We start from the raw sequence: 22,975 nt of genomic DNA on the forward strand, positions 1-22,975 counted from the left end.
TGATTCCCCCAAACTGAATAAATACAACACATAGCAACACAAAACACACACACAGAAATAGTAATGTTTCTTGAATCATTTCAGATTTGTCTAAACGGTGATACGGCGTGAAAAATATGATATATAGCTACCCACATAGCAAAAGGAGTCCGCCGCGGACCCGCCGCGGATGTAGCGCGGCTTCCGGAACGGACCCGCGAAACGGACCCGTATCGGAGTCCACTTGCTCTCTGTGACGGATCCGCAACGAAGGCGGATCGCGGACCCGTCCTGGATCCGCGCTGCATCCGGTCCGCATCCGCGATTTAAATCATACCTCCGCGGCGGGTCCGTTCAGGGCCCGCAAATCCGCCGCGGATCCGCAACAGACTCATAATAACCCTCTGGCCCGGATCCGTTTGGGACCCGCAACGGACTTATAAATTACCTCTGGCCCGGGTCCGTTCGGGACACGCAAATCCGCCGCGGATCCGAAACGGACGCAAAAAAAACCTCTGGCCCGGGTCCGTTTTGGACCCGTTCATCATTTTCAAAATCTCCATAAAATAGCTTAAACTAAAACTATAACTATGCCTAGCCTAGACTTCTACACCAAGCTTAAATCTGCATTGCCTTGCATTTTTAACCCAACACTATTGTCAATATACAGAAAAGGTTGAAGTCAAGACATCAATTAACTGTACAAAATGAGGCTACAACTTCAATGAAATGTGAAGCTAAAATATCAGAAAATGAATAACTGGTGAACGACAAGAAGTTCAATACAAATATTGTTTATTCTTTTAAAGTACATGCTACTGGGGTTCTCGCGTGGATGGAGGCGGGACACGTCTCCTCGCTGCACAATCTGCCGCAAGGTGGATGGCGTGTTTGGTCACCTCGTCATCTGTGGCTGACCTGTCACTGTATTTTTTCTTACAGCACCTGTAATCAAACAGACAGATATATAGGGAGTCAAGGTCATACCATGTTTAATTTCGAGCAAAAAGAAAAAAAGACATCAAACGTTAAAAAAAACAAAAAAAACAGCTGATCGCTTATGTGACAGGGTGAGGGTAAATAAACACAGCTGATGTGAGCGCAGACCTGTCAAAATGCCCTGTCCTGCGTCAGGTGTAACTTAATATGAACGTGGCTCAAAGCGCCTCTCACGGTGACCAAGCTCAGATAAATACATTGGATCAGCTGTAGTTTATCGCGTGTCCTCCCGCATAAAGCCGCAATATACCGGAGCTCCTAAAAAAAAAAAAAAAAAAACGCTACGTGCGGTGGAGCTAAAAACAGCTGAGTTCTCCTCTACTACAGCTGAACAGCCGACATGTGGTCAAGACGTACAGAGACCTGTCACAGTGTCACCTAAACTTCAACCTCAGACTGTCTGCTTCTCAGATGATCACACAGGGAGAGCATGAATGTGTGATGAGTTGTGTTACAGAGTCCTGTATCAATGTTTAGGCTTATTCAATTTAAAAGGTGCTTTATGTTGTCATGATAATTAATAGGCCTATATGCTGAGAAATAAGATTGTAAATAAAACAAATCCTACAGGGAAGACCAATTTATGTTTAACGAATCAAATATTGTTTTGGTCATAGTAACTGATAATAAATAGGCTATGTTTAATTCTCTCTTTCACACTTTGAGAGTTTGCGGTGCTGACGAATGTAGTCCGGTTAGTTGGCTGGGGTCACGAAAATAAAGCGTTTTACTTCTCAAAACAATATGCGTTCAAAAGAGTGATACATTTGCATCACAAAACCGTTGTCCACAAAAAAGTCTGACCTCACAATCGCTTGCTGCTATTTTCTCTCCCTCCGTATCACTGCGCGCTGCCGCCTCTAGACGGCTGTGCGCATTTCCATCAGCTGTTTCATGGAGTTTATTGCTCGGATAGTTCACGTAATCTGATTATGACACAAGTGATGAAGCCATCCCTTGTTTTAGCACAGAGCCAAGGGGAGACCTTTATGAACCTGATGTGATGCTGAACCTCGTCAGATGGAGTTAGAACGGGCAGACACAGAGAGGAGGGACAGGGAAGCAACAAGCTGAAGTTAGACCACAGCTGCAGCTGTGACAGACAGGGTGACCGGGTGATGATCAGTAATGCAGCGCAGTCTGTGATGGAAGATCAGCCCGACAAATGTACACACACTATCAGGACGATTATTTTTTCTTGCCGTTATAAAATAGCGAGCCTACACACCAGCCACGTCCACTCTGTTAGCTGGCTCAGCTGATCGGTGGTCAGATGGTGGTTAGATCTTCACATGTTGAACAAAGTGCATCCAAACGCCAGGCTAAAGAAAGAGCGAGGATCCTCTGACAGCTGCAGGTGAGCTACACGTCAGCTGGCTGCAGAGGAGTGCTGTTCTTTTTTTTTTTTTCCAGCAGCACCATCCTTGGAGGTGATGCACGCTGTCTGTATATTTGTTGGTCTGATCTTCCACCATGGACTGCGCTGCAACGATCACTCTTCTCTGCTCTAACCTCTTTCCTACAGTCTATGGAACTCCATCTGATGAGGTTCAGCATCACATCAGGTTCATAAAGCTCTCCCTTTAGCTCTGTGCTAAAACAAGGGTATAGATAGATATCAAAAGACCCGAACTATCCCTTTAATGAAAAATAAACACACACTTTGATATTAAGAGCACTACCATATTATCCTACAACTTAGCTGACTGTAAAGTAATTACAATGAGTAGATGTTTTAAAGTTTATATAAAATACGAAAGATAACATCTCAACATACTAAACCTAAGTAATACTTACCACATACTCTCAATAGATTCTCCGGGTCCTCATTCAGGTAAACGCAGAGGGTCTTTAGGACGCATTCTCTTCCCAGATCCACGTCATCATCCTACAGCAGAAAAGCAGAGGAGAAGTTGTGTTGTTTGAGTTCATGTCTGTGAAAATTCTCATTTGTCCTGGTAAAAGGCATTTTTGTCTTGAAGACAATCAGTTGTTACACCCCCAACCCAGAGAATATATTTACTTCATCCATTGGTGCAATGATGCCCCCTATTTCTTTTTCATTACTGAGTAATTGTTTAAAAATAATATACATAAATGAAAAAAAAAACAATAAACTCAGAAAACAACAACTGATTTAGTAATACTCACCACTACTGCAGAGCCTTTGACACAGCACCCTGAGACATGTCAAATATTGCACAGCAACTGAACACCCTTTACACTGCCACATTCACTAGAGAAAGAAAGACAAATGGAAATTGGTTTAGTTTGTGGTGCCATATTATTTTGTGTTGTAATGAAGACTGATTATTAGACATATCTCTCCAAAATAGTTTCAACAAAAAAAATGAACATTAGAATCTTAAAGGCAATAGGACTTGCAGTAATTATCTTTACTCACAATATTAAAAAAGGAATAATATCATAAAAGAAGGCCAGACAACAAATGTAGCCTACAGGGACATCGATCTGCATCACCTGTTACAACAGAGCTGCGCAAAAGAGAAAAAGTGATCGCCCCCGAGAGCATTGTAATCATATCGGTTAACAAGCGTTGGTTATCATCAGTCAGAAAAAAAATTCAAAATGTGCATCCCGAAAACCAACAAAAGCAATTGAATAGTAGGCTAATACTCACCACTACACAGCAGCACCCAGAGACATGTCAAATATTGGCATAGCTGGAGGATTATCTGCACAGTAAAAATAGAAAAAATGTTGAAAAAAAGTCAAGTATGTGGGTGTGTAGACAACATAAACTCAAGGCAGGACATAGAAGACACAAAATAGCTAACTTTAGTTGACTTAAGCTTAGCAAAAATGACAGCCCTCACTATTTTAAAAAAAAAAGTTTAAAAAAAAAGAAAAGCTGTGTGCCCGCCCCTCCTCCCCAGCGAATTAAACATAGCCTATTTATGACCAAAACAATATCTGATTATATTTGATTCATTAAACACAAATTATTGGTCTTTCCTGCTTGATTTACAATTTTATCTTGTTTCTCAGCATATATTAATCATCATAAAGCACTGACAAGCTTAAACATTAATATTGCCAGTGTGCATGGCATGTGTGAGTGTGTTTGTACTGCTGCTGTAACTTGTGAATTTCCCCTTCGTGGGATGAATAAAGGCAGAGGGAGTGCTGTTGTACTGTATATCAGCACGGGTGTGCGGCCTCGTGCCTACGACCGAATCACACCCGTGCTGATATACAACAGCGCCGTTAGCCGCTCGGCTAGCGAAAAGTCACGGAGAATTACGACATGAGGAGCAAAGAGAGGCTTAAAAAACTCATTCTAAACTCCGTAACGTTGGAGTTGGTTGCCCTCTTCATAAACATTACGGTGTTTTTTATTTTTTAAATAAAAGCCGAGCGGCTAACTAGCCGTTAGCGGCTAACTAGCCGGCTAACTAGCCGCTAACGGCTAGTTAGTTTTAAAGAAAAGAAAATAATTATTTAAAAAAAAAACACCGTAATGTGTATGAAGAGGGCGACTCGTAATTACTGGGAGTCGGAACACCGGGCATAGCCTACTTAAATAGAGGAAATGGGAGGTCGAGGTCGGAGAAATAGCAGCTAAGTTACATAAGTTACCGCTAGCATAGGCTAACGTTACACAGCATAACAGCTGCGATACATTAAAACAGATAACCATAACGTTACCAAATAACAATGTGTGTTTTTTTTAGTCACACAACCACAACATATTCTCCCGAAATTGCTATCCCATTTTAAAACAAAATAGCTACAGACGTGCATCATCACATCTCAGCTAGAAGCTAACCTAGCCTGTTGCACAAAACTACAAAAGTTCTAACAGTGCTAATATCAAACAACGTCATTACAAGCATTAATATACATGACGATTAAAAACACAAAGGCCAATGTTTAACGTTACTGTGAATGTCGCAATACATCAATAAATCAATAAACTTACTAGAGGCTTCAGCACAACCGTGTCCCAGCAAAGAAAGATGCCTCCTCTAGTCTCGGCTCGGTGTGGACTACTGTGGTCGACCGTTACAGTAAAGGCGCGTCCGTGTCCACACGTCCGACACGGGTCCGTTCGGGATCCGCTGTTTGACGGTAGAATAACGGCTCTGCCTGGAGGCGGGGCTGATCCTCTAGGCGGCGCCCAAACGAATGTGACAGTCACGCGGGTTTGGTGACTTGAATGCGGATCCGCGTCGGAGTCTCCTGCTGTGTGGGTAAACTCTCGTTCGTTACTATTGATCTCATTCACATTACAGCTGGTTTTCTACCAGGAAGTAGAATGTAAACAACAAGGAGATTCGGTCAAAGACGGTTAAATTAAAGAGTTACCTTGATTTTTTCATTCAGAAACAAAAATGTGCTAAAGCTTGCTCCTTGTTTATTTATCTTTTCTTTAAACTATATTTACTATACTATACTATACTATACTATACACTATTTAATAATGATTTATTATTATTAAATAGGCAAGACAAGGCAAGGCAATTTTATTTGTATAGCCCGTTTTTACCACCAGTTTGTCTCAAAGGGCTTTACATCCCATCATAACAACATCCTCTGTCCTTAGACCCTCACATCCACTGAGGAAAAACTCCATGGAAAACCCTTTTAACAGGGAAAACCAGGAGAAAGCTCAGGGTGAGCAACAGAGGAGGGATCCCTCACAATAGTGTTTTTGTTGGTTCTTTATGATACCTGCTCAATAAAACAGATTAATCAGTGGTTTATGAAGTTGCTGCATGTGTAACATCTGGCTCGAGCGTTGTAGAACATCTGTCTGTCTCCTCCTCCTCCAGGTCGTCAGGGCGACGTGGCCTCGGCGGGTGGAGGAGGAAGGTCGTAGGTCATCTGTGGCAGTGTGGGAGGAGCCTGCTGGGATTCGTGCTGGGTCTGCTGCTGGCGGCGGCGTACGGTGCCGTGCTGCTGCTGCTGCAGCGGCAGCCGCTCTGGTTCTGTGTCCGCTGCACGCTGGCGCTGGGGCCGGCCGCCGCGCTCGGCCTCGGGCTGTCGGCCGCCGCCCGCGCCGACGCCGCCGTCATGATGCCATCGCTCTGCTCAGGTCAGTCTGTCTGTCTGTCTGTACAGCTGCATGATGGGAAATGTAGTAAACCTAAAGCAGTGTAAAAGAGGGTAAGGACACCACCATTGACTCCCGTGGTAAGGGTTTAAGGGTTTAAGGGTTTAAGGGTTTACGGGTTTAAGGGTTTAAGGGTTTAAGGGTTTACGGGTTTAAGGGTTTAAGGGTTTAAGGGTTTAAGGGTTTACGGGTTTAAGGGTTTAAGGGTTTAAGGGTTTTGCGCCCCTAGTGGCAGGATATGGGTATTGCAAAAGCGCCCAGAAAACCCATTCACTCCAATGTATGTGTGTTGCCCACTTGCTGGTAAATTGATGAAAATGGCCGTGTTTTTGTTTTTAGGTGTCTTGGTCATATCAAATTATACCTATAATTAGTTTATTATAAAATGTAGATTGAAACATTAAAGCAGAAGTAAGCGATCCGGTCGTTTTGGCTAATGCTGCGTTCCAGGCAGGCTTTTGAAACCGTAAATTACAGCTTCAAGTCACAACTTACGACTTTGTAGCGTTCCAGGCAACCCACTCGTGTTTTTCCGACCTGTTTTACCGGTGAAAGTCACTATAACGGCCACTCGTAACTTCTGACCCGTGAACTCGTACCAGATCGAACTGGTACCACTTCACGGTCGGAAAAATACGAGTTTCCTTGAACGCACCATAACAGTCCTCGTCCCTACGTCACCACATTCACGGCGTTCCTTGGCTGCACACACAGCCCTGCATGCCGTTCTCTCTCCTCATTGGATAAAAACTGTAGGATACGATAAATGTTTTCTCCTGGGCTCAGAGCAGAGCAGAGGGACTGACAGACCCGTGTTTCAGTCCAAACACTCTATAGAAGTGATTGCTGTCGGAAGATATAACTATTTAAGACTTAGATTAACACAAATATATCACTTACTTCTGCTTTAATGTAGAAAACTGTTTTTTTTTTTTTCACTATCCTATGTGTTAATGTTTATCTGTAAAGGATCCTCAATGATGCTATTAACGTGGGTGATCTAGAAATGTCCTTAAATTATTGAAAACACCACACTGATCATTCACCAACAATGCAGAGATGTCAGTTCTTTTGCAAAACCCATATTCCTCCACCAGGAGGCGCTGCCATTGGACCAATGCTGTCACTACTCTCTGTTACAGCGCTCTAGTGCTGACCATGCTTTGGAGTGTTGCAGTAGGTGGAGGTGTGGCCTAGACCGACCAATCACAGCCCTCCTCCTCCTCTTCCTCCTCTCTCTTCCTCCTCTCTCCTCCTCCTCTCTCCTCTCCTCCTCCTTCCCTCCCCTCCTCCCTCCCCCTCCTCCCCCTCCCCCCACCCCCCCCCCCCCCCCCGCCCCCCCCCCCCTCCTCCTCCTCCTCCTCCTCAGCCCGTGGGAGGAGCTTCCTCCTCTTCCTCTTCGTGTCGGCGCTCCTCTCCGGTCCGGTCTCCAACACGCTGGAGAACACGGAGCGAGCGGCCGCCAGTCTGCTGTGCGGCGCCGAGCTGGCGGCCAATCAGACGCAAGAGCTGATGCAGCGAGCGGCCACGCCCCTTTTCTGTAAGCCCCGCCCACCACCACTCACTCACCGCCACAGCAGAACACACAGCTGCTGACGAGCGTCTGTGTGTATCTGAGTGTGTGTGTGTGTGTGTGTGTGTGTGTGTGTGTGTGTGTGTGTGTGTGTGTGTGTGTAGCCGTGTTGGACACACTGCGCCAGGTGAGCAGCAACGCTCAGGCCGTGGCCGGACGAGTCCACGACCTCCTGCAGAGTCTGAGCGACGGCGTCCAACACGTCGGTGAGTGAGAAACTCTACTGTCCCACCGTCACCGCAGACACTTGAACTCACCACCACGTTCCCGTCACACAGATGTTTCTGACATTTTGATAAAGTACAAGTCCACTGAACTGTGTTTTTTGTGAATGAGCCGTAATAAACTCTCATAAACTGTGTAAAAAAGGAGTTTTCCAACAAGGCTACCTCATTCGATCCTGCTTTTTTCCATACAGGATTGATTTTGTCTTCATCTGTGGCTACATTTGTAAATAAATATCCTATCAATTAACTCAGCTCCTCTAAAACTACACTCATTAGGGGCCGTGTCCACCAGACGTGTTTTCAGCCTCTGGGCGTCTACTTTCCATTCAAACCCTGTTTGCCCTTGGCGGTAAAACGCCCTCGGCACTTGCTTCTTTTTGTCGCGGCGCTCACAGCGCTTCGAGTTGAAATCTGATCGATCCACCGATTTTAAATCGATTCTCATCTTAATTCCTACAGATCGATTCGTACATCCAAAGATCGATTTTTTTAATATAAAAATTATATTAAACGTGGAGAATTTACGTGGAGAGCGATTTTCTGCCTCTACACCGGTCTCACATTTGGACTTATTCTGACAAAACGGTAACTCCTATCAGAACAAAACACAGATCAACGGTGCTGTGAGGACTTCCTGAACGATTTGATATGATTTCGGTGTTTCTACAGTAAATATTTTGGAGACACTTTTGAGTTTAAAACATCAGTCCGTTCTGCTTCTCTCAAAAAATCTTTGTATTGGAGTCAATGAGGAGCAGAGACAGACGTGGCCGCACTTAGAGGCTGACAATTCAAATTCTGTAAGTCTCTCTGATATGTTGAGCACATGGTGAGAAACAGAACAAGTCTGTCTACAAATTAGGAAAAAATCATGTGTGTAGAGTGTAAATTGTGGCCGGGCCGAGTGTGGAAAGAGAGTTTTTCTGGACTCTCTCCCACTCTAACTGATGATGTCACGCACTCTGACACGAACATTCCGTGCAATACACACCCATTATAATCTCATAATTTCTCCAAAAATGATCATGGTCATTGAACAGGGATTGATCAAAAACTATATGACTTATCAAAACGTGGAGTAATACGACAATACACAAGACTTGTGTCTACTGTTTAAAGTTTAAATGGAGTCTCTAGGTGAAAGTATGCCTGAGCAGTAGACAGTAGGAAACGTCCAATGATTGTTCTTTTTTGCTCATTTTTTTGGAAAGAGAGAGTTACGGCTCATTCACATAAACACCTGTAATAACAACTGCACTTTTTTTCAAAACTTCAGAATTATGACTTTTATTTAGTGAAAACCTGTGATGGAACAGAAACAGTGACCGACGGGATCAGATCTGATCAGACCTGGAGCGACGTGTAAATGAGAAAAAAGTGTATGATATCGACACGTCTGAAAAAAACATGTTTTTTTTACCTGTTTTTATTGCGATATTTAGGTTTTGTGTGTTTCTAGGTGTTAATGGAAACACAACTACTCCAGCATGACCCCTGACCCCTGACCCCTGACCTCTGACCTCTGACCTCTGACCCCTGACCCCTGACCTCTGACCTCTGACCCCTGACCCCTGTGCTGCAGCTCGCACCCTGAGGAACGTGCTGCACTTCCTGGTGGACATCGGTGACGTGTGCAACGCCAAGCTGGGCTCTCCGTACAGGAAGTGCCGCGCCGTGTTCGCCGACGCCCGCGCCGACTGCTCCGAGCTGCTGGGGCCCGACTTCCACTTCCTGTGTGACGTCATCGACGGCTTCCTGCCGCTCTGCCAGCTGGCCCGCGGTGCGTTCACTGACCCACCGACACCGGACCGCTTTCACCTCGATGAGAGACGATTAATTACTGGATTGATTTATATTCAAATTTCTTTATCAGGATTAACCCCTGGAGGTGTATCACCTGGTTTTCGAGGGGGTCCCAAGTAAAAATAAGAAAAAAGGATAAGGAAAAAAGAATAGAAACACATAACAAATACAACATACATACAACATTCACACACAGACACTGGAAATAATAATCCAGACATTACAAACATTACAGCCTAAGCAGACAAGAAATAGTGAGCTATTACAAGCTGTTAACTTGAATGCATATCATATTATGGGGTATAGTAGCTGTACATAACATCAAGGACTCAGAAATGGGCAGTAGGTGGGTCCATCTCATGGGGAGATGGTGAAATAAAATGGAGCCTCAACAACCCATGAACAGTCCAGTGTTTCAGGTCATACATGAACATTCAACCTTAAAAAGCCGGTGCATATTCTCATTTGCCCAGGTCATAGTATTTCAAAGGAGGTTAAATCGAAAGCAACTGGACTTAGTTATTTACAAATAACTAATAAATAACTTATTTACAAATAACTAAGTCCAGTTGCTTTCGATTTAACCTCCTTTGAAATTCAACCTTAAAGTGAGATGACAATGCACGCTTGAACAAACTAAGAGTGGGGAGGGATCTGATGTTGGCAGGTAAATTATTCCAATCCGATTTATTGATCTGTGTGTGTGTGTGTGTGTGTGTGTGTGTGTGTGTGTGTGTGTGTGCGTGCTGCAGCGGCGGAGCTCTTCTGCGTCATCCCGTCCTACATCGCCCAACAGCTGAGGAAACACCTGGCAGCTCGTGAGTTAAACCGTTCACTTGGTCACATGTCACTTTGTTTTACTTCTTATACCAAACAGGATACAATACACAACTAAACCCACACAAAGGAAAATACACTGAACCCTCCTGTTGTCCTCCTGGGTCAAGGAAGGAAGGAAGGAAAGAAAGAAAGAAAGAAAGAAAGAAAGAAAGATGGAGGAAAGGAACAAATTGGATCAGGGAAGGAAGAAGAAGAACAAAGGGAAAGAAGGGAGGAAGGAAGTGAAAAGGATGGTGGGAAGAAGGAAGGGAGAAAGGAAGGAAAGAAGGATGGGCAAAGAAGAAGGAAGGGTGGAGGGAAAGAAGGGAGGGAGGAAAGAAAGAAAGAAAAGGAACAGATTGGGTCAAGTAAGGAAGAAGAAGGAAGGATGGAGGGAAAGAAGGGAGGGAGGAAAGAAAGAAAGAAAAGGAACCGACTGGGTCAAGTAAGGAAGAAGAAGGAAGGATGGAGGGAGGAAAGAAAGAAAGAAAGAAAGAAAGAAAGAAAGAAAGAAAGAAAGAAAGAAAGAAAGAAAGAAAGAAAGAAAGGGAACAGATTGGGTCAAGGAAGGAAGAAGAAGGAAGGATGGAGGGAAAGAAGGGAGGGAGGAAAGAAAGAAAGGGAACAGATTGGGTAAAGGAAGGAAAAAGGAAGGAAGGGAAATGATGGTGGGAAGAAGTGAGAAAGGAGGGAAAGAAGGAGGGATGGAGAGACAGAAGGAAAGGAGGAAAGAAGGACCATTGGAAACAGATTGGGTCAGTTTGACCCAGCAGGACAACAGAAGGGTTAAAGGAATAGTTCACCAAGAAATGAGACCCAGTCATTATTGCCTCCCCCTCATGCTGATGAATACTCTGGAGTAGTGTTTTATTCCTCAAAGGTCATCTGGAGACCTTTTTCTTTTTTTAAATCTTTTTAATCTTTTTAATGCTCCAGACACTCCTGCACTTTATTTGAGTTTTTAATAGTTTTTCATCAGTACTTTTTATCTACCATATTTATATTTATCTGTGTGAATGGGAGAATTGTGTATGTGAGAACTGTGCGAGGAATGTTAAATGTACTGTTTTTTTTATCTGTTATGTGTACTTATGTAATGCAGTTACTTGTGGCACATGACTGTCCATGACAAACTTCCCTGCTGGGATAATAAAGTTTGTATTGATTGTATTGATATTGACACAAAAACGTCCATAAAACTACACAACAACCATTTAATATTCCTCCACACTGCTCGTCCACTGCAATCCTAGTGGCCTAAAGGGAGATAGTCCAGAGTTTACTGGAAACTACCTCATTTAGGACATTTTTACAACCTAAACAGCCCTGTAATTAATTTGCCTGGTATGACAGAACGTCAGAGCACAATCCAGGACTGTTCAGGTTGTAAAAATGTCTTAAATGAGGTAGTTTCCAGTAAACTCTGGACTATCTCCCTTCAGGACACTTGGATTGCAGTGGACGAGCAGTGTGGAGGAAGATTAAATGGTTGTTGTGTAGTTTTATGGACGTTTTCGTGTCGGGCCCTATTATTACTCTCATATAAAGTTTTGGTTGGACCGGGAACCAGGTGCACTTTGAATTTCATTTTTTGGTGAACTATTCCTTTAAATATGTACCAGTGTTTCAAAGCACAAAGAAAAGTCCAGTTCAGAGGTTTTCAACTCAGTCCCCAAAATAAAAAGTCAGTTCATCAAATCCAAGGCGATTTCACTTTATCTGTGTGTCCCTCCTCAGCCACCGTGGCGGCGTTCGAGCGGCTGAAGAGCGAGTTTGAGTTCAACCTGTCGGCCTCGGTGAGCTTCGACCTGTCGGCCAATAGCAGCGTCTCGCTGCAGCAGACGAGTCACGACATCATGGAGGAGGTGTCGTCAGACCTGCAGCTGGTCGCTACGCTCAGCTCTCCGCTACGGTACGGAGGACTGCTGCTGCTCGCCTGCTCCTACCTCAGGTAAACACACACCTGTAGCACCTCGTCAGCCAATGGAGAGAGAGCCTTGGTGTAGTGGAAGAGTTTAAAGGGATAGTTCAACATTTAGTCAAATTGGCCCATTGCCATAATCCCTATAGTCATAGCAGTAGGTTCGTTACCTTTAATTGTTGGTGCAAGCTGTTTTTAGAACGGCGGAGCAGAGCCGTGAGCTGCTCAGAGCTACGCTACAGAGGAGGCTCATTATGGGATTTCTTGGTTTCCCTCCATCAAACTCATCAAATACACAATCCAACAACTCCACAACGCTCTGGTGGACAAGTTGTGAGCTGCACATTCACCACGCTATGAGATAATAACACAACGTTACCACACAGAGTTGTTTTAGAGGGAAATACAGAGACTGATGATGAAAAACTGTCCCTGAAGGCAACGTGCATCAGTGGTTTTACATGAATTTCCCTCTAAAACAACTCTGTCTGGTATTATTATTACTAGTGGAGATAACATCTCTTGCTAAATTCTTAAAGCTTTTATAAACAGAACTTTGGAGCGGCCTGTCCTGACAGAAGTGAACCAGAAGTGAACCACTGAGGTTGTGGAGGGAGTTGTTTCACAGTGAAACTGATGTTCATCTGGTGATAAAGCATCAGATCTGGGAAACTCAGTTTATGTCGAATGAATCTGGATATTGAGCTGCACATTCACCACGCTATGAGATAATAACACAACGTTACCACACAGAGTTGTTTTAGAGGGAAATTCATGCAAAACCACTGATGCACGTTGCCTTCAGGGACAGTTTTTCATCAAGCAGACTCTGTATTTACCCTGTATTTACCTCGAAAACGGCTCAGTTTCGTAACGTTCTATTATTATCTCATAGCGTGGTGAATGTGCAGGTCACAACTTGTCCACCAGAGCGTTGGGGAGTTGTTGGATTGTGTATTTGATGAGTTTGATGAGGGAAACCAAGAAATCCCATAATGAGCCTCCATAGCGTAGCTCTGAGCAGCTCACGGCTCTGCTCTGCCGTTCTAAAAATAGCTTGCACCGACAATTACAAGTAACGAACCTACTGCTATGACTATAGGGATTATGGCAACGGGGCAAATTGCCAAAATGTTGAACTATCCCTTTAAATATCTTATATCAACCACATCGACCTCCATTGGACAAAATTTTGAAACAAACACCAGAAATACACAAATATTTGTTCTGAGACTGAGTCAGTTCAGTTCAGTTCAGTTCAGAAAACTTTATTTATCCCTTACGGGCAAGATAAGATAAAAGATAAACAGAAAGCACATTCAACAACCAACCAGCAGTAATTCTTGTACATGTGTAAATATGCCAAATATTCCAGCATGGAAGGAATGTATAAATATGATAAATAAATAAATCACAGACAAAACACAAAACCTACTCATTAAAATTGGCATTCATCAGCCGAATAACTGAGGGGATGAAGGAATTTGAGTAACGGTTGGTCTTCCTCAGGGGAGCATGATTTTTCATCCCAAGATCCCATGAAAAAGTGGAAAAATTTCAACAAAAAAAAAAAGTTCAAAACATTTAAACAAAGAGAACCATTGGTGTATTGTTCTTTAATCTATAATTGTGGGTTAAAATGTTATAACATTGTTTTGATGTTGTCAAAATGATGTTTGTCTATTGTCTTATGTGTAGTTGTGAGGTTTTAAAGTCTTGTGTGTTTATGTTGTGTAGGAAACGGCCTTGAAGTTTAGCATTTGTGTTTAATTTGATGCTAAATGCACCAAAGTAGATGAACGTGTACTGTCCCAGTTGTGTGAATAAATTGTGTGTGTTTTGTTGTGCGTGCAGGGCGATGCGGTACCGGCGGCGGTATCTCCGGGAGCTGGACTTTGACAACATCTACATCACGTCTCAGTTTGAGGAGCTGGACCGCCGGGCGGCCTCAGGGGGCGGAGCCTCGGTCCTGCCAATCACACGCAGCGAGGCCAAGACCTACATCACTCCACGTAAGTCCAGCTGAGGGAGGGAGGGAGGGGCTTAAAGGATAATTTCCGTTTTTTACAACCTGGATCTTATTTCTATCCTAAAATCCGATCATTTCCTCCCCCAGATAACTTTGGTGTCATTCCAAGTGGTTGTGATGAAATGAGCTCCAGCCGAGAGGCGCGTATATCCGTATAATGGAGTCTACAGGGCAGCAGAATGCAGCCTCTAAATAACACATTATCTGCAGAGAAACTCCTTCATTTCACCAAGATTTAGTTGTGATAGGCTAGTGCTATTCCCCTCTGAGTCCGGGGTTAGCTGTTATCAACATCCGGGGTCTGTAGGTTGACCTACTGACCTCTGACCTGGATGATGTCATCTCTGAGCGCCACACAGCGCGGCTCATTCTGATAATAATCATTCTGCTTCGGCATTCGGGTCCATTTTTATCTCAACCAGCCGGAGCTTTAGTGAGTCCAGGTTGAGGAGAGGAAGCCTGTGGAAGCTGAACTTCATCCAGCTGCTCATTTTGTTCTGACAAGTCAGAAACACGCAGAAACCAACCGTAGCATTAGCGGTAGCAACAAGCTCAGAGATGACATCATCCAGGTCAGAGGTCAGTAGGTCAGGATGTTGATAACAGCTAACCCCGGACTCAGAGGGGAATAGCACTAGCCTATCAGAACTAAATATTGGTGAAATGAAGGAGTTTCTCTGCAGATAATGTGTTATTTAGAGGCTGCATTCTGCTGCCCTGTAGACTCCATTCAGGGTTCTTACGGATCCTTAAAAAGTCTTAAAAGGCATTGAATTCATTAATCTAAAAACAAGGCTTTAATTGGCATTAAAATGTCTTCAATCAATTTTTCAAAAGTCTTAAAAATGTTAACACATGATAAGTGGTATTTTATGGTTGTAATTAGTCTCAAATCTCAAAATAATTGGTAACATTCTGACATAGAGAAGTTAGTGGCGGCCGTCAACGATAAATTTCTGACCGCCTCCAGCTCCAGAGTCAGTGTTTTTTTTTTTTACTGGACTTTTTATGCATTTATTTTGAAAGGACAGCTGGAAAGAGACATTTATTTTGAAAGGACAGCTGGAAAGAGACATTTATTTTGAAAGGACAGCTGGAAAGAGACACAATCCAATGTTCATGTAGCAGTCACTTTACCTTGGATCACATAGGAAAGTGGGTCAAATTGTCCCTAACCCTATGTAATTGATGTGGTGGTTTTCTTTTTTTTTTTTTTCTGCATTTGTGTTTATTATGAAGTCGGTCTTAAATTTCATTTCAAGTGGCTTTAAAAAAGTCTTAAAAAGTCTTAAATTTAACTTGGCTTAAGCTGTAGGAACCCTGCCATTATACGGATATATGCGCCTCTCGGCTGGAGCTCATTTCATCACAACCACTTGTAATGACACCAAAGTTATCTGGGGGAGGAAATGATCGGATTTTATGCTAGAAATAAGGTCCCGATTGTAAAAAAAACACGTAATTATCCTTTAATACCAAGCTGGCTCCTGATTGGTCTGTCTGTCCCCCCCCCCCCCTCAGTGTCTCTGCGGCTGTCGGGCAGAGAGCGGCGGGCGGCGGTGGTGGGTGTGGCCTCGGTGCTCCGCTACCTGGTGACCGGCGCTCTGCTGGTGGCGCTGGACTTCCTGGTGTTCTGGACGCTGGACCAGGTGATGCAGCAGGTGACGGAGGACGTGGTGGCCAGAGGTGACCAGACTCCTCCTCCTTCTTCTCCTTCTTCTCCTTCATCTTCTCCTCTTTCTTCTCCTCTTTCTTCTCCTCCTCCTTCTTCTCCTTCTCCTTCTTACAAATTCTGCTTCTACACATAAATTAGAAACATGGCCAAAGTCAAACCAATGCTCCCCAGAAACTTACTCAAACAGTCCATCCACACCCTCATCTTTTCCCGCCTGGACTACTACTGTAATTCATTGTTCAATTGCCTAAATGATGCAGCAGTTAAAGGGACAACGAGGAGTTTTGTAAAAGTGAAGTGTTTCCACACTACATTTATGAGCCTCCGCACACCATGAAATTCTTTGACCGGCGCAAGACAGACTCATGTTTTCATTCATCAAGAATTAAAGTCAGAGGTTGGAAGACGATCACATACCGTCGTAGTTCCAACTAGTAGGGTTATAGGGATGTGCACGGTTACCCGAGTACCCGAGTACCCGAGTAGGCAATCTGCTATCTGGTTATGAATTTATTATCCGGTTAACCTAGGATTAAAAAAACGGCACGTTAGAGCAACAGTCTAGGCAATTTTATTAGTATAGCCCGTTTTTACCACCAGTTTGTCTCAAAGGGCTTTACATCCCATCATAACAACATCCTCTGTCCTTAGACCCTCACATCCACTGAGGAAAAACTCCATGGAAAACCCTTTTAACAGGGAAAACCAGGAGAAAGCTCAGGGTGAGCAACAGAGTGTAAAAGCTGTTTGCTGTGTAAAAGCGTTTCTGGATCGAGCCTCGGACTTTCAAACCTTTTACAATAATCTGTGGTGGTTCCCTCGGCGACGACAGGTGTCATCAAGTCTGTTAGAAAATCAGCTGCTTTCAGTTTACAAACATTCTGAAACCTTCCCAGTTATTTCCTGAGACGATGCGAGGCCGAGAGGACCGAAGGCACCAACATGTAGTGTGGACTAATAAATAAGCACCGCTAATGATTTAAAAAAAAGAAAAGTTTTCTCCTCCGAGGCAGCCGCAGCATAAAGATGCTCATCTGCCCCGTATGTCAAATCAAATCAAATAAACTTTTATTTGTCCCTGGAGGGAAATTTGTCATGGGCATAATATTACAGCTGCTTTGTACTTGCAAAAAAAACATACATACACCATACATACATTACAGTCGTAACACTGGCCCACATATCAAAGAGAGAAAAGAAAAGAGAGAAAAAGAAAAAGTGCAGGGAGTGCAATAAATAGTTTAAAATACTCGTAAGACAAGTTCAAATAAAAAACATACTAAAAAACTAAAAGAGAACAAGGGATGTTAATTAATTAAATCCAGCAGGTGAACAGGCAAACCAGATGTAATAGATATGATTGGCTGATTGATGGGTTGATGGGCATATCAATCATATCACATGATATGTGCATCTCTCATCATCCATCTCTACTCTTATTATCCAGCTGATATTTAGTCTGACGACGCTGTGTGTCAGTGATGCAACTGTCTGACGGACAGAGAGCATTTCATTTATGCACCGGTTGCGCTCTGTCCCTCAGACATGACCTCATTTTATTTTTTATTACAGTATTCGGTTACCCGGGTAACACCAGGTTAGGATACTCGGTTAGAAAATGATTCTAAATGCCCATCCCTAGAGGTGACGAGACTCCTCCTCCTCCTTCTTCCTCTTCCTCTCCTGTGTTGGTAACCGTGGTAACCCCCCGTCCGTCCGTCAGCCCCGGTCACCGTGGCGATGCAGGTGAACGGCTCGGGCCTGGCCTCGGACATCTTCAGAGACCTGGTGGCGTCGTTCAACGTCCTGCAGCGAGGAAACATCACGGTGATCAGCAGGAAGTGTCTGAAGGCGCCGTCGCCGCCGGCGATCGCCACCTGCTTCCTGCTGGGTGAGGTTTAAGTTTAGTCTTTTATTTGCACATTATATATAAAACCTGCATAAACAATGAAAATAGTCAAATTAAACATTGTGCAGGAGAGGTAGAAGGCTTATAAAAATACCTCCCCTATGTAAAAAACAACAACAACAACAGCGGTGGTCTTCAGAGTAGGAAGACAACACAGAAATTCACAACATAAAATACAAAAAAAAAAGAAAGACAAATTAACATAGAAAAATGAAAGATACTGAATTAATACAAAAAAACTGTTTACATAAAGAAAAAGGAAAAAAAAAAATTAAATTATAAATTGACAAAATCAATACCCGATCAATACATTGGTCAATCAACAGGCGATCAGTGTAAATCAGCTGCTGCTTCATCCACATTTACAGCAACAAGACGCTGATTTCTGGGAAAAAAAAAAGAAGTGATAACATTTCTCAAAAAAAATTTTATTTTAAAATTTATCCCCAAAAAGTTTTTAAAAATTAAAAAAAGAAAAAAAAACTGGTAAAATATATCAAAAAAGTTTTTACAAAATTCTAGAATAAAGTTGTAAAATGAAAAAAAAAAAAAAGTTACAAATTTTCTAGAAAAAAATGGTGAAATTTATCCCCAAAAAGTTCTAAAAAAAATTGAAACATTTCTCAAAAAATTAAAAAATTAGAAATAAAGATTTGAAAAAAAGTGATAACGTTAGAAAAAAACTAGAAAAAGCATTTCCAAGAATGGAAATGGTGTGACTGCTGATAGCAACTGAACGCTGTTGCAGAATTAGCAAATAGTGCAAGCAGCGATCACCATACAAATGTTTGCCCAAGGTCGGAATCGAACCCACAACCTCATGGTCATTAGACTTCCACTCTGCCTCTAGGCCACGGTGCACACACAGTTAACATCAAGAAAGCTTGAGAGTCAAGCTTGAATGACTTAGAATGAAAATTTCTGTGAATTTCAGGCTGAGAGCAGCAGTTTCAACATGAAGCAAGTTATCAGAAGTCAACAGAGGACGACTGGGAAAATAATTCACTATAATTGTTGTTGAGGCAAGATTCGAACCAGCAACCTTCAGGTCTCCAGACCAGCAAGCTAACCACTAGGCTACAGACAGAGACAGTATGTGAGGGGTAAAGAAAACCTTTGATAAGAGGATCACTGGCTTCTGCTTAAAAAAAAAAGTAAGGAATCGTGGCAGAAAAAGTTAAATATTTTAAAAAGTATAAATAGTTAAAAAGAGAAAAGTAATGCCGATAAAGTTCAAAAAAAGCTGCACGTTTTGATATATGAATTGTTGAAATAGCACAACACCTAACACACTAACCATATGGCCACAGAGAACCTGAGTTACAATGAGCTTTATACTATGAGGAATCAAAGACTGTCCAATGACAGCTGAATAATTGGAATCAAAAGTCAAGCAATGAAGTGAAAAGACTGAGGCAGGAATCGAACCCATGACCATATGATCACTAAGCCTTTACTCTGCCACTCAGCTACAGAGAGCACACTGCTTTCAAAACTGTTGTCATTCATTGTAATGTGATGATGTGCTGCAAACTGGTACGAGTAATCAAGGAGATAACAAACACCTGTAACCAATTGAAGGCAGTGGAGGAGAGCAGAATTCAACATAACATAAGAAGAGTTCTTCCCTTGGATTCGAACCAGTGACCTTAGGGTTGGCAAACATCCACCCTAACCTCTACACTACAGTGGAGTTGTGAAGAAGAGAGGTTGAGACTTTGATGAATGTGAGATTTTTTGTGAAAAAGTTAAATATTTGAAAAAGTATAAATAGTTAAAAAGAGAAAAGTAATGCCGATAAAGTTCAAAAAAAGCTGCACGTTTTGATATATGAATTGTTGAAATAGCACAAAGTATGAAGGACTAGAAGAAGACCGTAAAAAGGCGGAAGAAAATGGCCAAACAGAAGAACAATAGTGTGACTGCTTCAGCAGTCACACTAATTAGAAAAAAGTGGTAGAATCTCTCAAAATATAGTTTTTAAAAATTTAGAAAAAAGTGGTAAAATTAAAAAAAAAAAAAGTTTAAACATTCCTAGAAAGAAATGGTAAAATGTCTCAAAAAGTTAAAAAAAAAAAAGTGGATACATCAATCAATCAATCAAGCATCAGAGTGATGATGTCATCAGTGACCTTTGACCTCCAGTGACAAACACCAGCTCGTTGACACGAGGTAGTAGAAGTTAAATATTGTTTAATCCATAATAAACACAGAGTTTATTGTTATTACAGATAATCTATATATTTATTGATCAGTGTAGCGCTACACCTTTAAGAGAAACGGACGATCAGCTGATCAGCTCTGTGTATTGATCCATGTGACTCTGAACTGAAACCTGAGCAGGAGGAGACGTAGAGTCGCCTGGAGCTGCTGCACAGAGGGGGGGGGGTCAGGAATGTGTCTTATGGAACTGAGGGGGCGTCGGGAATGTGTATGATGGGGGGAGGGGGTTGGGGGGGGGTCAGAGCTCAGTGTTGTTCAGGTCTGAACAGGTTTTGATTGACAGCTGAGACACAGCGACGACAGAGCTGTAAAAAACACAGAAGAAGCAGAAGAATGACAAACACTTCCTGTCTGAGGCCTCGAACCATTCACAAGGGGGGGGCGGGGGGGGTTAAACCATGTATGTCAATATAGTCCTCCAGTAAACCCTGAATTCCTTGAATGTTCCCTGGTCTAACAGTCAGTAGTTTTCTGAAGGTGAAGTAGCGTCTGGACATATAGAATTGTTTTTGTTCAAGAATCTGTGGGAATCTGTGGTCGCAAGTAACGTCCATCATTTAAACCATCATTTAAATTTTAAAATTCGCTTTACAATTAAATTAACTCAAAATTCGGACTTATTCCAGCTTCCGCATTGTTCCCTTCCAGGTCAGAGAAATTAGTCCGGAGCCCATTAATGAACAATGAAGCTAGCAGGGACAGCTAACGGCAGCAGCTGAGCTAACAGCGGTAGCTAAGCTAACAGCAGGACGTCAGCTGTTAAAACCCTCCCGTTGTGGGACACGACATGAAACTACTCCAGTTAGCTCAGTCATGTTGTAACTAAGGTATCTGCTGGAGAATTTTTTTTTTTACGTGGACCGTTTATTGAGTTGAGTTATTAAAGACACCACTAATGGCTAACGGCCAACAGCTAACGGCGAGCCCAGCTAATCTAAAAAATCATGATTAATGGACCACTTGCACAATGTAGTGTGACGTACTTCCGGTTTAAGAAGTTACGGTCTGCTCACTTCCGGCGGTCATCTTGCTGTATTTAGATTAGCCTACATATAACACTTTACACCTAACTCTCTCATTCTACATTCATAGTTATGTAATTTTATTTATCCTCTAATGTTCATATAGCCAGTATGCTAAGTTAGCCAGGTGGCTAACGGCAAAATGCGATCAATGATTAAATGATAAAAAATGCTTTGACTACTATTCATAGGTTGCAGTGACGTCACGTCGAAGGGACCGCCGCCATATTTGTGTCCGATTTGACAGGTCTCCTCATATGACAGCATGCAAACCGCAGGATGGAAATGACAGTTTCTTGACAAAATGACAGGGTTTATACATCCTGTCTGGGTTTATATCTCTATAACAACAGACTAACTCTATATTATCCCACTTATTACACAGTTTATGAATTAATTAATTAATTTGAGACGTAATATTGATCAAAGTCCTTAGTCCGGTCACTTCTCCGCTGTTTGCTCCTCACCCTCCTCTTGTCGACTCGTGTGTAGTTGTTTTCAACGAGCTTCTGATAATCAATCAGTAGATTGATGAATTATCATGTAAATGTTACGATGTGCGCATTTATGTCGTCCTGTCTGTCATAAGAGGTTACGATACGGGACACGTTTGTGTCACGGACTCGCGGTGGCACAGACACAGCTGGTCACAGCTGTGACACTGCGCTGGCCCGTCCGCTCTGTCCGCTCTGATCGCAGGTTTGATTCCAGCAGCGGTGAGGGAGGCAGAGAGCCTCCACTCTCCCTCTAACAAGCTACAAGTCATTTTTCTAACATCACAATTAGTCTGAAGCTGGTAAAAATGAAACACAAGGTAAAAATCCTTGATAGTTCTTCTGCCCTGCTCCGTTGATCAGAGCGGCGTCCCTAGCAACGGCCCGTTTTACTTAGCAACGGTCTGTTATACAGAAATAAAAGACCCTAAATGCAGAATCAGTGAGTAATTAATAAGAAAGTAATCAAAATGCAGAATTCAATATAAAAATTCAATATAAAAAAGTGAATCCCCTTTGAATCCCCTTTTTTTGTGAGACTTGTCACAGCCCACGCTGCACTGATAGACTGCCTGCAGTCAACTATTTATTCCGCCTATAATACGTCTTTTGGGATGGAATAAAACTGCAGTCCGGGGTTTCTTTGGCGACTGCTATCACAGTCAACAGCACAATATAATCCTGGCATCTTTCAAATAACCTCAATTTTCGGTCTCTTGCTGATTTCCTCCTACTACTCCACTTGTTCTGGTAACGTGACGCTGTGATCTGAGCCCAGATCGCCCTGATTCAGACACAAATATGGCGGCGCAGAAACACAGTGACGTCATGTGAATCTAATGAATACAAACTGAACTGACTATACTAGTAACAAGACATAACTATGAATGTAGAATGAGAGAGTTAGGTGTAAAGTGTATATGTATGTTCCAAAACCCCTTATGAGTGGAACAATATCAAGGACGTTCACGTCGCCGGGGCCCCACCCTGGAGCCAGGCCTGGGGTTGGGGCTCGCAGGCGAGCGCCTGGTGGCCGGGTCTCCGCCCACGGGACCCGGCCGGGCCCAGCCCGAAGGAGCGACGTGGGCCCGCCTTCCAGTAGGCCCACCACCCGCAGGAAGGACCATGAGGGGCCGGTGCCGTGTGTTTTGGGTGGCAGCCGTGGGCGGGGGCCCCGGCGACCCAATCCCCGGACAACGACTCTGGCTTTAGGGACATGGAATGT

General features: G+C 43.0%; 1 protein-coding gene and 1 long non-coding RNA gene across 2 annotated transcripts in view; one reads left to right on the top strand and one right to left on the bottom strand.

The window, feature by feature from the left end:
* Positions 1–22,975, top strand: part of dcst2 (DC-STAMP domain containing 2) — a 33,122-nt gene that overhangs the window by 1,284 nt on the left and 8,863 nt on the right. Inside the window, exons 2-10 of the mRNA XM_085803265.1 lie at positions 5,775–6,037; positions 7,425–7,595; positions 7,733–7,834; positions 9,438–9,635; positions 10,411–10,476; positions 12,215–12,428; positions 14,253–14,410; positions 15,949–16,113; positions 17,826–17,993. Coding sequence (XP_085659391.1) covers positions 5,775–6,037; positions 7,425–7,595; positions 7,733–7,834; positions 9,438–9,635; positions 10,411–10,476; positions 12,215–12,428; positions 14,253–14,410; positions 15,949–16,113; positions 17,826–17,993 — 1,505 coding nt within the window. The remainder of the gene's footprint in view (positions 1–5,774; positions 6,038–7,424; positions 7,596–7,732; positions 7,835–9,437; positions 9,636–10,410; positions 10,477–12,214; positions 12,429–14,252; positions 14,411–15,948; positions 16,114–17,825; positions 17,994–22,975) is intronic.
* LOC146972820 (uncharacterized) lies at positions 780–5,046 on the bottom strand. The gene is made up of 5 exons (XR_015037959.1): positions 4,922–5,046; positions 3,620–3,674; positions 3,130–3,214; positions 2,776–2,866; positions 780–924 (listed from the first exon to the last, which is right to left on the bottom strand). It is a non-coding gene; the product is annotated as an uncharacterized LOC146972820 (long non-coding RNA).

The sequence above is a fragment of the Trachurus japonicus genome, chromosome 16 (genome assembly GCF_045865225.1).
Source record: "Trachurus japonicus isolate A0001 chromosome 16, Traja_1.0".
In the NCBI taxonomy this organism is placed as follows: Eukaryota; Metazoa; Chordata; class Actinopteri; order Carangiformes; family Carangidae; genus Trachurus; species Trachurus japonicus.